General features: G+C 39.9%; 3 protein-coding genes across 3 annotated transcripts in view; all 3 read left to right on the top strand.

The window, feature by feature from the left end:
• LOC145442313 (uncharacterized) overlaps nt 1-2,377 on the top strand; it is a 52,414-nt gene extending 50,037 nt beyond the window's left edge. Inside the window, exon 13 of the mRNA XM_080320208.1 lies at nt 550-2,377. Coding sequence (XP_080176334.1) covers nt 550-707 — 158 coding nt within the window. The 3' untranslated portion in view covers nt 708-2,377. The remainder of the gene's footprint in view (nt 1-549) is intronic.
• Nucleotides 2,378-4,817: 2,440 nt separating this feature from the next.
• Nucleotides 4,818-8,969, top strand: LOC145442314 (uncharacterized). Its single transcript, XM_080320209.1, has 3 exons — nt 4,818-5,170; nt 5,597-5,746; nt 7,885-8,969. Exons 1-3 carry the CDS (start codon nt 4,978-4,980, stop codon nt 8,133-8,135), a joined length of 594 nt encoding a protein of 197 aa, XP_080176335.1. The 5' UTR covers nt 4,818-4,977; the 3' UTR covers nt 8,136-8,969.
• Nucleotides 8,970-12,003: 3,034 nt separating this feature from the next.
• On the top strand, nt 12,004-17,692 carry LOC145442315 (uncharacterized). The gene is made up of 3 exons (XM_080320210.1): nt 12,004-12,981; nt 15,181-15,330; nt 17,092-17,692. The coding sequence occupies exons 1-3, from the start codon at nt 12,891-12,893 to the stop codon at nt 17,352-17,354; spliced, it is 504 nt and encodes a 167-aa protein (XP_080176336.1). The 5' UTR covers nt 12,004-12,890; the 3' UTR covers nt 17,355-17,692.
• The last annotated feature ends 2,870 nt before the right edge of the window (nt 17,693-20,562 follow it).

Here is a 20,562-nt window from a genome sequence, read left to right as displayed (position 1 = left end):
TGGCAGTTCCACTGTCAAATCACCTGCAACGTGATTAGTTAGACAAGAAGATCTCATAAGGCAACCATTCTTAATTTTCTGAAATTTTGAAGTTAAATTCATCCGATAGTAGTAGAATAACATCTTTTGATTACATCGAGACTGGAGATGTTTTTCAAACAACTGACGCTAGCTCCTACTCCAACTCCATTTTAATTTCATGTACAGCCCCGAATCAGTTGAAAATGCTGCCGCCGGTTCCAAAGCCCCTCCTAAATAACAACATTCTATTAAATATATCAATTTGCGCATTCAGCGTGCTAAGCCTCATTACTCCTGGCGAATGTGGCAGTGCGTATAACGGCGTGGTCGAAATCCGCAGATCGCGCTACGGGGTCTATTAGAATACATGGCCCTTAATTCTGACTCCAGAGCAACCGATATCTGGATCATAATATGTTCGATTCAGACGTTCCATTCATGCAGATTGAGATCAACGATGTTATATATCGATACATCTGCAATTCATGAAACTACTTGAAGTGTCATTGCAATTAACATTTCTTTCAGAATGGGGTCCCTGGAGCAGATGGAGTAGTTGTAGTGCGACATGTGGTGGCGGGCAGACGGTGCGGTCCAGAAGATGTGATCAAGCTCCTGGTTTGTGCAACGGACCTTCCACAGAAAATAAAACATGCAACAAACAACGATGCCCTCCTGGTAATTAACTGAACACGGTTTTGTTATTCGTGTTTTGGTCAGGAATTGGCCTGCATTTCGAATTTATAAGATGGTCACAATAACCTCTATAAGGCACGCTTCGAGGGATTTGTGCATATAACTCATTAATCGCCAGGAGTATAAGATGGCATGTTGCTGAACTACGCAAACTATTACACTTTTCAAAACCAGGTAAAAGAATTATTACTATATATGTCGTGGATTTATTGATATACTTTTTAACTGATATGGATCTACTGTTGTTATATTAAAGCCAATGGAGTCCGTTTCTCAAATGGCCTCGATAGACCAATGGGTGTTCACTGGTCAATAAATTTCACATCCCAAAATATTAGAAAGTACTGGATGTATGGCAAGGCTTCGAGTTCATCGTCTGTTTCATAGTAATGTATAAATTTGATTTTTTTATCGGAACATACGACCCAAACGAATTTGCATTGTTAAGAAACATACTATAGGGATGTTGTGAACCCCCGAAATGCTCAGGTTCGTGTGTACGCGAACTTTTTAAAAGGTTCTGTGTCAAAGCGAACGTGAACCACATGACGTCACGTCACGTCATATTGCAAATTACAACCCTACATTTGAGTGAAGTGATAGCCTCCATTAATGTCCATTGTACAAATGTACATGTTACCTAGCGACGACTCGGGCCACATAGTGCCACAATGCTGAAGTACATAGCGACGCATTAAACGTCGTCAATATGTATTAACTGGAGCAATCAAATGATATAATGATCCCATAACATCAATATCTTCTGTGTATCAGTGTGACTTCTGCTGTTCCCTTTGAGAAGGCAGTTCAGAAATGAGAGGCTTCACAATTGAATGTGCATCGTTTTGTTCGAAACGGAACGGCGTGATGCTAATGGCTTAATCGCAACTCAGCATAAAAATATAGAAGATAGATTTGGCATATCAGAAGGCGGGGTTTTGATTTCGAACTTCATTTGACGTACCATCACAACAGGCACAATTCGACTACTGGTGGCGGCTATTTAGTTGGACTCAATGATGCTCAAGACGGTCGTAGCATCACAAATCATATCTATTAGTCGAGTGTGTGCCTTGAACCCTATTGAACCCCTGAGACTCGCACTCGGAACCACTAGTGGTTCATGGGACGTTGGTTCGGAAACACAGCACAAGACAGGTTATGTAATAAGTTATCAGAAATCTGGTAACCTCCGTTCCTCACGGTTGGACCCAATGTAGATTCACAATGATTCGCAATGATTCAGCGCGTACAGACTTGCAGAGAAGACCTGTTAAACAAACGTAGATACGTGTGGAAATTGATTTGTATAAGTGAGCTTAATGATTACATTTAGCCTGTGGTGCTTCCCATTAGTTAAATCAACATAGACTATATTCTCATCTCACATTTACCTATGAGATCTATTGCTTTAGAGATGGATACTGCGTCATGAAATTGAAATAGTTATGTCGAACGAACTTTTGCAAAAGGATGATGCTATATTATGCACTTCATTTTCCGGAGTGACGAAGTCGTTGAGTTTTGTTGGTTATTTATTAAACACATCATCATGTATTTGTAATTGATGAAACACATGGAGTGTTTCGGCATTTTTCCTTCAGAATGGGGACAATGGAGAAAATGGAGTAGCTGTAGTGTGACGTGCGGCGGCGGGAAAAGGACGAGCTCCAGAAGATGTCGTTTAGCTCCTGGTTCGTGCAGCGGAATTTCTACGAAGACTGAAACATGCAATGCACAAAGATGCCCTCCTGGTAACTTGATAAGCAAGGTTGAAATGTTGGCGCTGTGGTCCGCGACCGCAAGTAAATTGGCATAGGCCTACTTTAGACCAGGGGCGGGCAACTTCTCCATCCAGCGGGCCGGATAGGGGAACATGAACATGAGGCGGGCTGGAATCCTGATTTTTTTATGAGTTTGGGGGATCTCCCCTTGGGGGAGCGCGGATCCATTTTCATTATATCGCAATCTTGTGAATGTTATGAATCGTTGATATTTTATTAAATGATTGACTGACTTATTATCGGAAAATGTAGGAAAGTATCCCCAGTTGTACTGAAATATGTCTCGAATGTTCCTGCAATATTGCTTGACTTATAAACCTATACTTGAGTTTTTCAGAAATTTTAAAATGTTAAATTTTTAGAGCAACGTTTTTCGTTTTTAGGTGAACCAACTATCGCTCTAGGGCAGGGGTCGGCAACCTTTTGCTAGTCGCGGGCCAAATTTCGGGTGTACAACTTTTTTGCGGGCCGGAATTTTTCTTAATACTATATTTTACGCTCACTTCGGTATATTATCCTACATTGCTGCAATCTCAATCATACCAATCAGAAGACACCTGTATTTACACTTCAACAACACAGAATAATTGTGACAATTGACGCAGCTTGCTTTGTGAAAGGTTTTCAACTTCTGCTGGTAACAAGTCAGATGAAACAAAAATCGGACCCTATTCAAAATGGACGTCCGAAATACGTGATCTTAGCTAGCTCTTCGTGAATTTAATTGTTCAAAACTATTGTTCACATGCGTACGTGCTTCCAAAAATCGATCCAATTTCTTTTGCATTGTTGGTCAAGCTGGGATAAAGACCAATTTCAAGAACGTACTCTTTGTCAAAGTCATGCAGCGATATGCTCTTTGTATGAAATTTGTCATTCAATTCAACTGCATCGCATTTCAGAAAGGTCCATTTGAAATTTTCAGGCAATGGTATTGGCGTCCACATTAAACAGAGTACTGAATAGTTAGAATTCATTTTGTAGAGAAGGAATGTCGGAAAAGCGGGTGAATATTCAGTAGTTAAATTTCGTATCACAGTTACAAATGTAGTGTTGGTACTAGGTTTTCTCTCCTCCAGTATAGGAAAGTGAGCAAAATTTTCTTTGAACTGTTGACATTTCCAGAGTCACATATTTGTTTTAAATGCGCCTCAACATCTCATGTATTTAGTTGTTTCCCCCTGAAGTTGCAAAGTCAATTTGTTCAGATGTGACGTTAAATGTACCAGGAAAGCAAGATGAGATACCCATTTTCGATTACAAGATTATGGAGTCGGCGATATTTGTGTGTTCGAGGAAAGTTGCTATTTCCTTTCTCAGTTCATACACTCGTGTAAGCATAGCTGCTCGACTTAATGCGCGAACATGACAGATATAGGCCTACATGACATCGCCATATTGATTCTCTGCTTCTAGTAATATCTGGCGTATCTGATTCAGTTAATGAGACAAAAATCACATTACCAGTTTTCACCATTGTGGGCAAAACACTATTCAGGTTTTTTGTCTTGGCACACAATGCCTTCTGGAAAATTAAACTATAGATAGGCTAACTAACATACGGAGGCTAGTTATCTATAATTGAACAGTTTAAGATTCCGTCATTGCGTCGGAGATGTTCCAAGCGTTTTTGAAGCAAAGGAAGAACACCTTTATTGTCACACCCCATTAGAGTGGTAAACCCTTTAAAAAAGTATGGAACACCTTCGGATGCGAGATACACCCGATTGATAAGCACTAATCCAGTCTAGTCTATCTCCATCTCCTACTTCAACCATCTTCGTTTTATGGCGTAACAATAGACTAATACGATGTAGGCTACTATTACATCGTAGCAATGCCGCATTTTTTTCATGCAGTGCTGCACTGCGTATTGAAACTCATTTTGAAACGGCGGGCCGTATTCTTGTGATAACTAATTATTATGTCGCGGGCCGGACGATTTCGCTTGGCGGGTCGGATCCGGCCCGCGGGCCGTAGGTTGCCGACCCTTGCTCTAGGGATAACTAAGCACATGTGATCATGAAACTAGGCATGACATTGCTAATGAGTCGCATGAATAATACGCCATAATTGGGATGCTCTGTCTGAAATAGCGTGTCATTAACTCTTGTCTTTAAACGAGAGAGACTGATTGAAATTGATGACGAAATGCGGGTACGTTGGTCAATAATGCAACCTTATCACAGTCGACTAGCTCGTACAAGCAAACACAACTTTTTCGAAGTTTGTCATGAGCCTTTTACAATATTTCCAGTGTGTGATGCGCCGCAAAAGATTGCTAAGCACTGGTCTAGAATATGTGCCTAGTTTGCTAACGTAAATCCGACGCAATCCCCTTTGAAATGACTGAATTATAAGACTTGAGAACGTAATTGCAATATTTCAGTCCACTCTTAGGGAGTGTGGTCATCATGTTCCGATTTCCAGTGTTACTTTGCGGGAAACATATTGTCTATCTTTCGATGCATTTGCGATGAATGAAATATTTTACGTGAAATTGTCACATTTATTTTTAGAATGGGTTCAATGGAGCGCATGGACTATTTGTAGTACGACATGCGGTGGTGGGACGCGGAAGAGTTCCAGAAAATGTCCTCAAGGGGCTGGCTTTTGCAGCGGAACTTTCACGAAAACTGAAAGTTGTAATACACAACGTTGCGCTTCTGGTAATTAGCTGAAACAGTTATTGCGGTACACACTGTGGACAGCGGCTGGTCATAATTTGGCAATTTTAAGACACTCACAAAAACTTAATTATAAAACGTACCCCAAGACTTATGCAGATCGTTACCAAGATAACGTAGCGCCCTTCTATACCACGGCAAATCAAACGTACATTGCATTGTCGGGCAAAATAGTTATGAGTATAATGGTCAAAGATTTTGTAATAATCCAGCAAAAGAATGGGTTTCCACTTTGGGATGTTAATCCATGACGACTCTTTGTTATAATCGCTTAGTTATACAAGCATTAGACAACACAGCTGACAGATCAACTTTTACTCGAGTAGGCGTTTTCAGGGACGGCGATTACCTGGGTGTCGATACATTTGCAATATATGCGATATTTGAAGTGATTTCATTTACTTTCAGATTGGGGTGAATGGAGCGAATGGAGCAGGTGTAGTGCAACATGTGGAGGCGGGGAAATGACGAGTTTCAGAAGGTGTCGTCCAGCGACGGGTTTGTGCAACGGAAATTCAAGGAAGACAGAAATTTGCAATGTACAAAACTGCTCTCCTGGTAATTAGCCTACTTAAACAAGATTTTGATGTTCACGATGTGGTCGCCGAACACAGTTTGCCTTTCTGCGCGGCGGTCAAACTTCTCTGATTCCGAACTCTTGGCGCGGATTAATTCATAGGGAGTGTTTAGTGACGATTTCATTGCAATCGAAACATTCCATGACATGAATTTAATATAGTAACTAACTTCCAAATCTTAGATGCAGAACAAGCACTCCAGACAAACGTTCTGGAAAACTTCCTTCTCTGCTTGTAGTTCCGAGGTCGAATGAATCTCGTATTTTAAAACATTGATCTTTGAAAGGATTTTTACTGCTGGATGGTGGATTTTTGCGGCTTCAATCCAAAGGATTATATGCATATTGAACATCGTCAAAAATTGATGCAATTCTGTTACTTTGATACAGGGCCGATTATATATTCAAAACTGAAAGTCTCAATAAACAGCGATTCTATCCTGTGAATTAGCTACACAATGGTTTGATGCTCATGTGACGTTCCGCCGCTGGCCATAATTAGTAATCTTTCGCCATAATAACTTCGAAAAAGAAATGAACCCTGAGGCTTGTAGAGACAACTCATGTAGATCGTCGGCGAAATCATCTGCCGAGCTCATGCTACACTAACGACAAATCCATGTATGTTTAACACTGTTTATCGTAGGGTTACCATACATCCTCCTTTAGGAGGATTTGTCCTTCTTTTTTAGAATTTTTAAAATGTCCTCCGATGACGCTTAGATGTCGTCGTTCATGAGAATTGGTCCTCCTTTACAGCTATTAGAGCAAATATGATGGATGGATTCGATTCTTTTTAGTCACCGACCACAATTTCGTGGTACAGTTGCCATTTTTTCGGGTTTTACTCCAGAATTCGAAGTCTGGAAATTTTGAAAAAATGTCCTTCTTTTCCGATTCTAAAATATAGTCACCCTAGATTATGGTCATTGCATTTTTGATGTCGATTGTATACCAGAAAACTTGAAATTAAAGCACCTCAGCTGCAACATATTTCATTCGTTTTTAAATCCAATTGAAAATAAGTCGGCATTTCGGTTCGACACTTGATTTGAACCAGTCTATACCAGTGGTTCTTAACCTGGACAACCCTTACAGTAATCCACACGCCTTCGGATAAGCCCTAATTTTCGCCTCACGAAAACAATATAACACATAACACATCTAATAGGTTCAGAAAAGGAAGTGCCGCACATCAACAACTATTTAAAAAAGAATCAACAAAAATTATTTTCACACAAAATTAAACGATTTTATTGAAAATTTACTGAAAATTAGTGTGACTCGGGGTATATGATATATTTGTCTCTTTTCACCTTCAGGGAACCACTGTAACTGATACTTCTATTCATAATTCGATTAAATTCTGCTTTCATGAACGACATCTTCGAGTAGGTATGTTCTCGATTACTATACTTCCACGTAACAGAATTCAGTTCTCTAGGCAAGATTTTGCCTACATTACTAACTTTTAAACTTACTTGGCAATCGCAACTTCTGCTTCAGTAGAGACTTTTAAGGTTACCAGGTTACAAAAGAACATCAATGGCGATTTTGGCCCCCTCCGCTCTACGCTGTACATACCAACAGCAGAGTTATCAACTGGTAGCAATAAATGTGTTTTATCCACGACCAGTAATCTCACTTGTTCAAGATTGGAATCAAAGTATGAGTTTTGGCATTCTCAAGTGTATACTCATTCAATGAAAGCTGCTAGTATTTTATGTCTTTATGTGCTGATCATGTAGTAATTGGACGACAAGGACGCACTGTGTTGTACCTCATTTCGACATGGGACATTGATTATATCCATAGGCGGTCGGTGACGAAGTAATTCAACTGTTTCTAAGTACTGCAGTAGGTATTGGCTGTACATTCGCTATACTTACTTTAGTGGTCATGATTTTAAACGATTTTCACTTCTGCGTAATGGTTCAACGCTTTTAGGAAAAACCTAGGCCTAGAATATACTTACTTTTTTCACTTGTTTTCTCGTCGCTACCTGTACCGTCACTTGAGTAACGTTATACAGTCTTACTTTCCGTCTAATTGAGTACTAACGATGATCACTACGTGCATTTTTTATAACACAATACAGTGGAAATTGCAAATTATTTAGAATGGGATCAATGGAGTACATGGAGTAGTTGCAGTGCGACGTGCGGCGGTGGGAAAAGAACGAGTTCGAGAAGATGTCGAACAACTGGTGGTGGTGGTGGTGGTTTGTGCAGCGGGAATGCAAAGAAGACTGAAACTTGCAATCTACAGTTATGTCCGTCTGGTAATTACCCGCATAATGTTTTTACATCAGCGGCAAGCAACAGCCTGACTGTTTCAAGACGTTCACACAAACATCCTATGGCGGGATAGTGTCTAGGCACCTCCACAGCTGCAACACTAATGTGTTGCGGGTTCGAGTCCTACCGAGGTCGACGCCAGAATTCCTACCTAAGTGTTGAAGGTTTATCTAGACTCCTCCTCACTACCTGATCTTCGTAAGCGGTGTCGTAGAAAAGTATAGAAGTGGGCCGTGCTACAAGTCGGTAAAGACGGAACCCTAATACAGAATGTAGGCCTGGTGTAAAATGAGTAAAATGGACAATGTAGTCGAAACAACATGATTATCATAAACAACAACAACACAAACATCCTGAAGAATAAATAAACCCAGAGACGTGTACACTGTACAGATCCCTAGCATACTGATTTAGAGCTTAGCTATACTACGCTCATGCCAACTGACTTTGCAATGCCTGATAAAAGAGTTATGATTACAAATGTTATCGATTGATTGAGTATTAAAACAAAACTTTGTATACTTTGCTTATGGTAATCCGTAGCTATCTCACGTTAAGACTACTGATGTTCATAAACTCTGGAGAGAGCAAAAGATGGATCTCTGGTTTGCGAATGCAGCCGCCATGCTGATTGTTAATTGGTCTGTCGAATGTGACAAGACACGATCCTTGTTGTAAATCATGATATGCCGTTCCTGCCAGTCGTTCTCAAGTTTTCTGAACTCCTGGCATCCTCCGATAGGATAACATAGTTCGATGCACCCTCGCACTTCCAGTACCCTGACTAATGCCGCGTAGCGTAAGTACGTTACGCTGATGCAAACACAACCGCTTACGGGTCCGATTTCGACAAAAGTCACCTTCAGAATCCCGTCACAAGTGTCAGAGTCCTGAACTCATTGTCAACACTCTGGAAACAAGATTTAAAGAACTAGCAAGTAGGCTAATACAAAATGACTACTAGCTGTCACTAACATAACCATAATTACGTTACTATTATTGCTTTTGCTGATAATGCTTTGGAGGTTGTTGCATATCTGTACACCTTATTACATTTATAGGACTGTTAAATTATCTCAGAAGAGTTATATAGAACCTAAGCAAAGTTTGAACTGTTTTCATTGGATATTTCCTATAAATATGTGAATGGCCCTGGTTTATATTGTTATACATACCTACAACAGAGTTAGCAACCGAGATCAACCACTATCAGTGTCAACAATGCTGTGGGATTGTGTCGGATTGCGATGTCGACATGTCATATCGCAGTCGGTAATCCCAGACGCAAACTACCATTCATCGAATTTCTAGTTGAATCCGCCTATATTTTTATGAATGTGGGCATTAGAGTTGTTCAAAATTATGGAAAATCATGAAGATGCTTTGTGATAGTGTCTCATTCCATGGATTATGGATAAAAAAAAAACGATGAGCCGGAAAGAAGCTCACATGAAAGCTGTTAATATTTCGGGCAAAGCGTTGGAAAGTAGCTGCCTAAGAATGGATGTGCCACCGACCATAGAACGGCGAGAAGACTAGTAATCACATAACCACGTCTCTTGATTGGGTATTCGGCTATGCTTCAATGATCATGACAGCAGCAGCTTGCTGATTAGGTGTTCAAGGCGTCTGCTACCCGCAGGGATTCTTAGAGCGCATTTTGGTAGGTTGATAGATGTTGATTTAAGATTAATTCAGGACATGTTGAGGTACGAAATACATGATGATTAAAAAACAGCTGCTTCACAAACACCTCTAAAGAATGGCCGCGTTATTGTCAAGGAAACGGCTGTAGCGCACGTGCCGTGTCTTCATTAAGGGAAAGCAAAGGCGCTTATGCGAACGAATTCCTCGGTTTAGAAGGGATCCATCATCAGTGAATACAAATATAAAGCTTGACTATGACACCATACTTTGTAGGATCTTATTGAACCCAAGTTGTAGTAGGCTATATAGTTGAAATATTGAACGCTTTATGGATCGACCGAATCAGCCAGTTACGTTTGGCAGTTATACCTAAAGCATATTGAATTCGCTTGTAAGTGTTGTCAAAGTCCTTAATGATGATGCAGAAAAGACTATGTTGGATATGATATCCAACTATGCGGGATACTATGCAGCATGGTGTGTGCTATTCTTTACACCTCTATTCTGCGGGATCAATAAGGACTTTGAAATATCATATCCAGCATAGCCTGTGCTTACATTTACACCTCTTTTCTGAGTCATCATTAAGGACTACCACAACACTTACAGGTGAATTCAATTTGCTGTAAGCATCTGATAAGTGCCAAGCATAACCGGCTGATTCAGCCGATAAGTAGACGAGCCTTCAAAACATCATCTATATACTACAGCTTGACCCACAAAGATCACACAAAGTAGAGTGTCATTGTTAAGCTTAATATTCGTATTCAATGTTGATGGATCCCTTTTGAAACGAGGAATTCGTTCGCCACTTGTATAAGAGCCAATGCTTCCCCTCGACGAAAACACGGCATAGACCAGTGGTTCTCAACCGCCGGTCCGCGACGACATTCCTGCCGGTCCGCCAGGTATATTACTAATTTATACTTTGATTTCAAGATGCAATGCCGAGGTCTTGTCCATTGATGAAATAAATAAAACATCACATTTTAAACTGATTCAGAACTTAGTGAGGTAACATTAGGGCTGGAAACATGTTCGATTTGACTTGGAGTTCAAGACGTGTCATTTGACGACATGCGAGCGAGAAGTACAGAACAAATAAGAGCTGACTCATTGCTAAACACCGCAGTTTGCGCGATCATTTGTTTTCGATTCATTCGTTTTGTGAAGGACCGTAACTGAGGCACCCCAAACCGCCCAATTGGGGAGGGGACGAGCTTGAAAGAGGCCCAAAATTATTTTGCAACTGAACATAAATCGTAGCGTATTTTTTGAAAGTTTTTCTAGCATTTTCATTTTTTTCGCGTTTTGCTCGATTTAGTTTAACTAAATGTTTTGCTTATTAGGTGCCCATCTCCAAGAATGTGCAGAATTTATAGAGATAGGCATTTCGGCGTCAGTCATTACCGCGCCAAGACGCACCAACACATAATGAAGTTTAGGCTAACATGGGACTCCGAAAGTTGTGCAACGTGAAAACCGATTCAGTCATGAATGATCGAAAATCTACGCTATTGGCACGATTAAGCTTCACAAACTCTCTGCTTATACTGAGTAGAATGAATGTGCTCACAAGTACAGGTGAAAACATTAACCCGACTGTGGGATCTAGGGGCCAAGCCCCCGAAAGTTTCGCTCGTCGCCTTGTGGGGGCGCAAGACCAACGTTTTTGGGGGTGGGCTGACGAAGCGCTTTTTCGGCCCGGATTTGCGGATGGCCGGTATAGCTGCTGTAAGGTGTTTGCTTGCGGCGCATTGTATTCGTAGTTGCCAGAGTAGCCTGCGTCTGGTGGTAGTGGGCAATGAGCAGGGTAGCACGACAAGGTGCTTGGTTCGACTCCGAAACGCTATACTTCTTTCGATATTGTCTAAGAGAAGAATATTATTCGAGATGGCGTGGTCGGTTAAACCCACGGCCCACGGCCTTCGGTGCGAAAGACTGTGAACGACTCTCGGCGGTAACACGTTTTTCTGAACAAGGCAATTTTACCTCGACTCAGCAGACTCACTACCATAAAATCACATGGATTCTATCATGAAGATAATGTAGTTACGATAAAAACCCTCCAAATGTCACACTCCAGCACCATATAATTGCAAAAAACGGTTGCATACTTTACATTTTGGCTTCATTTCAATTTTTGAAAGTCCACCGGTCCGCCAGACATTTTTTTGAAATTTTGCCGGTCCGCGAGGTGAAAAAGGTTGAGAACCACTGGCATAGACCACAGCCGTTTCCTTCACAATAAGGCGGTCGTGCTGTAGAAGTTTTTAAGAAGCAGCTGTTGTTTGTGCATCGTGTATTTCGTACCTCAATATGTCCTGAATTCATCTTCAATCACATCTGCCAACCTACCAACAATGCGCGTTAAGATCCCGCTGGTAGTATACTCCGTTAGCACGCTGCTGCAGTCGTTACCATTGAAGCGTAGCGGATTAGCCTATCATGAGCCGTGATTATGTGATTACTAATCTTCTCGCCGTTCTATGGTCGGTAGCACGCCCATTATTGGGCAGCTACATTCAAACGTAGTGACCGAAACCCTAATGGCTTTCCTGTGAGCTTCTTTCAGGCTCATTGTTTTTTTTTTATTATCAATGAAGGAGACACTACCACGGAGCATTTTTAAGAATTTCCAAATTTCGGGGAACCCTAGTGGGCATGTTGGCGAAGGACTATAACACGGACGAGATCAGACATACATACTTGATAGAGCGTTACTTCTTTTTTAATATGAGCCAAATATCAGGAATTATTACAAAGACCCGCGTGAACTGGACCCATGCGATGTGAGCAACTTGTTGAAGTTTCCATGACAGTGGTTCTGTACATCCACTGGTAGTCAGAAAAGAAATATATTTTGTTTTACTCAAGTATTTTTCACCTACTCGCACTACTTACTGACGTGGTCACAATTTTACGCAAACAGTTGGTCAAAAATACTTACATATAACTGACTTGAAATCGCTAGATCTACCTGATCTTGAGGTAAAATCGTTGACGTCTCCTCTACTTCTACCTGAGTACCTACGATGACAGCTTTTCTCTCATCTGCCGATAATTCGAATAATCTGCAATTCCCGAAACATTTAAAGTGGCATTTAATGAATATTTTCCAGGCTGGGATCAATGGAGCGCATGGAGTAGATGCAGTGTGACATGCGATGGTGGCGAGAGGATGAGTTTCAGAAGATGTCTTCACGCGGCGGGTTTGTGCAGCGGAGATTCAAAGAAGACTGAAAGTTGCAATCCACAGCCTTGCCCTTCGGGTAATTACTAGGGACAGTTTTTGTTGCAGTCAAATCCGCGGATAGTTGCATTTATTTTACGCAAAAGTTGCAGTGAAAAGTTGCATTTATTTTTCGCAATCAGTTGCGCAGAAGATCTGCATTCATGGACAAGATCCTTCAAATTATTACGGTATGAGATACTAGGATTGATCCGTATACAAGGCGCTGTAGCAAAACAACAAAATCAATAGCCTGAAAAAATGACCCAGTTAAAATATAATTTTCGGAGGCCTGAATGTACGTCAAATTAGAAAGGACCTCCTATTTAAACGACAGTGAAATAATCAAGCGACCTAATTACAGAAAGTGACAAATATTTCTAGCAAAAACTTTGTTGCATGAATAATCGAAAAATGTTGCAATAAGTTACATGAAAAATCGAATCAGTTACAAAAACGTGCATGAAAAAAATGGAGAGAAGTTGCAAAAAGTTGCAACGTAAGAATCCTCGAAACAGCTAAAAACACCATACCACATAACTTCTGAGTATTTAGAAAGCTACCGGAAGCTGTAAAAATAAAGTTGCAAAAACTTGCCCTAGTAATTACTCGTACTAAATTTTGGTGCCCGGGCTGTGGTATTCGCAATCGATCACATTGATGCAGTGATCGCCATATTTTATGGAGACCGGCCATGATTTGAAATTTTGATAGGCATTGCGTCGAAGACATCACCACGTATTGATTGCAATAATCACATATGAAAAACGGCTGTACAAATCCCATGCAGTGAATTCGGCTCAGTTGAACGATCAGAGTCTTCACATTTTTCGCGTAGTGTGATGTTATTTTCAAGAAAACGAGCAATTTTTCAAATTGACTGATTTTGAACTAATATTGAGTGTCCTGCTGGCCTTGACTGACCAGGTCAGGAACCATTGTAATGGTGCGTTGCTTCTTTTGCGATTTTTGATAATAATATGGTAATTGGCCTATGAAGACTCACGTGATTTCTGCCTATGCGCTCCAGATTCCGATGTGAAGCAGAAGTTGAATTTTCTGTGGTAGTGATTACCTATAGCAAGGGGTTGTCAGTAACGAGGTCATTTGACTTTTTCGAAGTACCAAAGAAGCTTTTCTCCACTTTCAATACTTACGTCAGTGGTTATGGTTTTCCACTTCTGAAATTGATATTTACCAGTTTACGTTTTAGGCAAAATGTCGCCAAGAACACTATTTTGCTTACTTAGAAGTCGTTACTTTTACCAGTATAATAAGTTAAAATTGACTGCGGTACTTGTAGTCTACGTGAGTAGCAAGTATGACTACTTTTACCACGTCTGCCGTTATCGCGATGTTTTTGCATTTGATGACACATATAAACAGGGTTGCCATCGACATGGACTTGAAAATAAGGACAGTCGAAAAATTAGATTAGCATGAAAAAGCGTTTTCGTACATTATTTGTATTTATACGAGCCGTGGCATATCACATTCCATACATTTCGCCAGAAACAATCTGCTCCAGAAACCTCTTGTTATTAGAGAGTGCTTCATGGACCTCAACGACAGCTCAGGTCTAGGTTTACCTTTACTCATAGTCGAAACAGCCCCCCCCCCCCAAAAAAAAAATTAACCTTAGCCGTATTGGTAGCTAAAGCTAAATGCAAACGTGCAATATAATTTAGATGAATTTATGAATAATTTATAGCTTCACTATTTTTTCCCCAATGTGTCGACACTCGACAGTACTGTGCCTTTTTTCACTACGCAATAAATGCTACCTTCCCTACAGCTTATTCTGCCGTAGACCAAACAACAGGAACCTGGTACTGCTGTTTACTGCTAAAATGACATCCGCTGCGGTAGCTTGGCACTGCCGCAACTGCTATATCACCACTCACTGCCCTTATAGCTATCTCACCCCTTAGCAGTCAAATCCTGTGGTGTGTACTGTGTACGTCACGAGAGTTCCTTTCGTTTATGATGTCATAGAATCTTGACGCAAAAGCATAATGTTAGAATATTATGCAATGGGATACCAGAGGAAAATGATGGAAGTTCTGTAGTGGTTGAAAATAAGACAAAATAAGGACGCAAGTCGAAATTAAGGACATTTCTTAGAAATAAGGACAGTTGAGTTTTCTAAGACGTGGCCCTTCAAAATAAGGACAAATCTCAGAAATAAGGACGGTATGGCAACCCTGCATATAAAATTACATTGTGAATATGTTTTCAGGATGGGGTCAATGGAGTGTATGGAGAAGTTGTAGTGCTACTTGCGGCGGTGGTTCGAGGACGAGTTCCAGAAGTTGTCGTCCATCCGCGGGTTCGTGCACTGGAGCTTCAACGAAGACTGAAACGTGCAATCCACAAGACTGCCCTTCAGGTAATTTTCTGAACAATGGTTTAATGTGCTGGGCGTTGTGGTCGGCGTCCGGCCATATGTTCCGATTTAAGACGGTCATAAAAGTTCCGAAATAAAACGAACCCCTATTATTGTCTGTACACTGTACTGAACAGACAACCAATATATCGCCAGAAAGGCGATGTTGCGGCGTGCTGTGCTGCGCCAAGGCATTGTGTGTTTATTGCTATAACATGTTTTATATCGATTGCTTGGGGAAGCGAGTGGCGCAGTTGATTACGCCAACGGAAGTGGGTTCGATCATAAATCGCAGAAATTCGTGAGTAAGTCGGCAACTACATCGCTTATATTTATAGATCGCTATCAAACTATTTAAAGCAACGTGTTTGGACTAGAGGTCGACCGATATTGATTTTTACAGGCCGATACCGATACCGATATATCGGCACACTCACAGGCCGATAACCGATATCATAAGCCGATATTATTATGGAAAGAGCAGAGAACAATTTCACCAAAAATATTATATATTAGGCAACTTGGCACTTGTTCATGCCATAGAAAGCTGAACAACAAACGAGAAAGCTGATATTGAAAAGAATTATTGCTTAATTGTGCACAATCGTTGAAAATTGGTATAACCCAAAAAACAAAACATGATACAGAATTGCAGATCAGTACAGAAAGGGTAGATTGTAATGCAGGAAGCATAGTTTCTCCGCATGCTCACCCAGTTAAATTCGTCCTGCAAGGGTACATCTGTCATGTCATCATCACTCTTTACGTCGTCGATTTCTTGAGATTGAGAAGACGGAGCATTGAATTTCCAATAATTTTGAATTTTTTTAAAATATAAAATATCGGTCGCAATATCGGCCTTCATAGGCCGATATCGATAATCGGGAAAGCTCTAAATATCGGCCTCGATAATCGGCCATTTCGATAATCGGTCGATCTCGAGTTTGGACTCGAAATATGGGCCAACTATCTCCTTAGCTGGGTGTACTGTGGTTGGCTTTACAGTATTACTATACTAAAGACATTGCGTCAGTATGCATTGCCTGTAGAATTTTGTATTTTGGCGTGAAATAACGCGATTTGAAAATCTCTGTTGACCGTTTGGGAAGTGAGGATGCCATATTATGTACAGTATAAACACATCTTACCAACACTTAACTTGTAAATAATTATTTCGTGTAACTGTAATTTAGTGATTTTGTATTGGAATGCATGTGGCACCCCCTACATGGGTCGACGATGTCTTTGCTGTTGGTTCAGTAAACCCCGAAATTTGCAATATGATTGAAAGCTTCGTAAAAGATTTCAGAGCTCACATCAGCAGATTGACCATACGAAAAAACATGCCCTAGGACCTAGGGTGCAATTTGATTTTAATTGCCTCTAAGCTGTAAGTTACTTAATCAATGGATATGCATTTTCATACCAAGATATTTCCATTTAGAGATGATTTGTTGTGGTTTGTAGAAATGATGAAAAACTGGAATAGGAGCGTCAATCAGTTTGGAATCGCAAAGTTAGCTCTTATTACTGAGTTGAGGTGGCTGTGACTTCAAATACAGTAACTTATACACAGCTTATGGTTCTTGAAGCAAAACTAGACCAAGAATACCTTTATTTTAACTTACCTAAAGTAAAAACTGAGGACGTTACTTTTAATTTTACTTGAGTACCAGCGATGACTACGTTGACCATCTCTGTCGAGATCTCGATGCGTTTGTAATCGTGTAAGTATTAGAAGTTCAATGCGGATTTTGTTTTCAGGTTGGGGTCAATGGAGCGTGTGGAGAAGTTGTAGTTTGACATGTGGTGGTGGGACGCGAACGAGTTCCAGAAGTTGTCGTCCAGCAGCGGGTTCGTGCACTGGAAGTTCAACGAAAACTGAAATGTGCAATCCACAGCGTTGCCCTTCTGGTAATTTTCTTGAACACGGTTTTCATGTTAGCGCTGTGTTCAGCTTTTTACGTTTGAAAATTGCTCAAAAATTCTTCCGAAATGATATGAAACGAGTTGCGCTTAGCATATGAGGATTGCAAACTAATTTATCAGAACTTGAACTGATATTAGGGGTCAGAGGGAGCTATACATGATCAAACAGGGCGCTCAAACACAGACAAGTTGAGCAGCACTGTAATAGAGCGGAGCGGCGCTTGGGAATTATTATCTATTGGACGACCAGGGCCCACCAGAGCTGTTCCTATAATTGCTCTCTAAATTCTGATGTAAAGCAGTCGTTGTAGAGTCTAGGGCAGTGAAGACCCATCCAGGGGTGGTCATTAACGAAGTACTGCTACTTATCCGAAGTACTTCAGTAGCTTTTGTATCCCTGCGCAGAGTTATCATATCTTAAGAGGCTAAATGTAGGACACTTTGTACAGTTCACATAAAGAGACATAAAAATGCGACTTTATACAGATACTGTTGATCAAATGGTAGGTGAACTGAAGATGGTCAACTTACAACATCGCTACCTCAAAATCCTGCTTTTAACGGACTGTTTCCGCTGGATTGACTCATTTTTGCAGTCAAGCTTCGCGGCAAGTCCAAAGAAAACTGTGGCCATTTGTAATCGTATTTGTATAGTCACCTGACACTCAAAGCAAAAAGGGACGGGTTAAAAAAGAGGACATTTGGTTCGTTATCGGAGGACATGTTTGTTTTAATGATAAAAGAGGACATAGGAGATATGGTGTCCCTACTCAAGTGGTTATGATTTTCAACTACTCAAACATTTTTCTAACGGCTTATCATTTTTGGTAAATATGTAGTCAAATAATACTTACATTTTTACTTAAATGGAACACTCCATCTCTATTGAGTAGCAACGATAACTACGTTTTCACATCCGCCGATATCTTGATGTATTTGCAATTGACCAAACATTTGAAGGGAAATTGCGAGTAACACTGGTCGACATTTTTCAACTTTTTTTGTTTGTTTGTTTTTTCAGTACGAATAATTGAGTTTACCTAATTTGACGATGCTGATTTCGAATTTGACATCAGAATTCACTCATCACGTCACAGTTTTTTGAAAATATCGATTGAAAATTTTACTAAAAAACGCCTGTATTAAGGGCGCTTTTGCCTGTTTAGGCCGTATATGATGCGAAACACATCCTATAAAGCTCTCAACTTATTCTATTGGATTTTAGGCTTTACTATCTTGAACTAAGCCCTACAAATAATAAGGATACTTAGTATTTCATAAAAATTTGGATGCAACGAAATCAGTGAAAATTAACACGTATGAGTAATTTTAGTACTATATTCAAAATTTGAGATAAAATGTTTCATATCCTCGTAAGACCCGTTGATGCCAGTTGCACTAGCTACAGGAATAGAAGCGCATTCATTTGTATTGAGCGACAAAACATCTTTTAGGCTTGGTGCATGAATAAAGTGGCGCAATTATCTAATTCCCAAAATGTCTCTCCGAGACCTTGAACATCGACACAATAGACTAAAGAAGGTTCGGAGGCAAAGAAGCGTGTGTGTTCGCTCTCACGATGCATATATCAAGCAAAAATGGTATCAGTGCCAAACAGATGTTTGGCTTTTAATCTTGAACTTACAATAAGATCAAACTCGCATGGCAAATTCAAATTTATGGCAAAGTTATTTAGTTCCGCTTGATTCAAATTTATATAGCTGCTGATCACCATCACACTCATACTGAGATCATTTTTCAGACAAAGTCTCTTCACTGAGACGATCTTTTTCAACTGTTGGGTAAACTTTTGAAGTCGGTGTAATTGTGACATCTGGCCAATTAGGAATCGGTAGTATTGCGCAAGTCAAATTGGGTATTGAAATTTATGCTCATTTTTGACATTGAATAAAAAAAACATGAGAAAAAGGTGGCAGTCTGATTTCAAAGACTACTTCAATTCGTTTCGAGGCCTTCCTATCTTTTCATCGTGCCGCAGTCTTGTGATGTTTTCAAAGAAAGGAAATATTATTAACTTGATACTGATCGCAAAAACTAGGCTTAGAATACTTACTTTTTTACATATTTACAAAAATATACTTTTACTTCTACCTGCGTAGAAATTGGCACCTTTACTTCTTTTACCACTTGAGTACATATGGTAAGTACTTTAATCACCTCTGATGTCGTCACAATGGTTATAACTATGACCCGACAGCATGGAATACTTCGCTGAACCAGACTTGGACAACTAGAAAATTTTCAGCTTTTCTGAATTAGATTAGAATTAGAATTAGAGTTCTACAGTTTTTTTCAAACTAGATTAGAATTAGAATTAGAGCTGCACAGTTTTTCCAAATTAGATTAGAATTAGAATTAGAGCTACACAGCTTTTTTCAGATTAGATTAGAATTAGAATTAGAGCTACTAAGCTTTTTCCAGATTAGATTAGAATTAGAATTAGAGCTATACTTAGTTCGCAAAAACTTGGAAATCGAATGAAATTGTATATGGGATTTGAATACAGCAAAATGCAGTTCACATCAAATCACAGTGCTTGGTGCAAAAGGCCGCGAGGCGATATGCGCCACATATTTTTGTTTAATAAACAACAACAACAGTGCATTCCCATAAACATGAGAATGGTGAACTTCTGTACTCCAAGCTTGGCTCGATTTTTACTATACTTTAATAAAATATTACTTCTTTTATGGTAACCGTGGGCATCGCCCATGTTAGTCAGAATGGCGATGTACTAACGTAAAGTTTTAGAAACTAGAGTGTATTTCGCAGACTACATGCTATTCTAGCAGGCTATATTCGTCATAATATCTACTATTACTGCACGGTGTAAGTAAGGCGATGGCGGCTTGGCACTGGATTTCCCTGCGCAAGCGGAATATTCTTTTAACTCACTGCAATAGTGCGATATGCCTCGGACAAAGAGGAATTTTCAGGAAAACAAAAATTAGATTAGAACTAGAATTAGAGAATACGGACATCTCACAAATTAGATTAGAATTAGAATTAGAGCATAAGAACATTTCACAAATTAGATTAGAATTAGAATTAGCGCATGGAAGCATTTCACAAATTAGATTAGAATTAGATTACTGGCATTTGGCTCTAATTTAGTGAAATTAGACAACTAGAATTATCTAGTTGTCCAAGTCTGCGCTGAACAGGCTGTTTTAGTACCGTAATGCAAAATTTTAAATCACAGATTATAAAAATCTTGATGTGACAAAACAAAAGCGAGTTCATATTCGTAATCAGCGTACGAAAATTGATTAATGGGTCACCATT

Source organism: Botryllus schlosseri, chromosome 7 (assembly GCF_051294905.1).
Source record: "Botryllus schlosseri isolate E-star chromosome 7, Bs_hap1, whole genome shotgun sequence".
Classification (NCBI taxonomy): domain Eukaryota; kingdom Metazoa; phylum Chordata; class Ascidiacea; order Stolidobranchia; family Styelidae; genus Botryllus; species Botryllus schlosseri.
This window is presented reverse-complemented; position numbering and strand designations above follow the sequence as displayed.

Bases quoted from the DNA above. Each gene is read 5' to 3' on its own strand.
- LOC145442314 (XM_080320209.1), top strand. From the start codon at position 4,978: ATGAATGAAATATTTTACGTGAAATTGTCACATTTATTTTTAGAATGG. The intron at 5,171-5,596 runs GTAATTAGCTGA...ATTTACTTTCAG, and splicing joins TACACAACGTTGCGCTTCTG to ATTGGGGTGAATGGAGCGAA. The intron at 5,747-7,884 runs GTAATTAGCCTA...CAAATTATTTAG, and splicing joins TGTACAAAACTGCTCTCCTG to AATGGGATCAATGGAGTACA.
- LOC145442315 (XM_080320210.1), top strand. From the start codon at position 12,891: ATGAGTTTCAGAAGATGTCTTCACGCGGCGGGTTTGTGCAGCGGAGAT. The intron at 12,982-15,180 runs GTAATTACTAGG...ATATGTTTTCAG, and splicing joins TCCACAGCCTTGCCCTTCGG to GATGGGGTCAATGGAGTGTA. The intron at 15,331-17,091 runs GTAATTTTCTGA...TTTTGTTTTCAG, and splicing joins TCCACAAGACTGCCCTTCAG to GTTGGGGTCAATGGAGCGTG.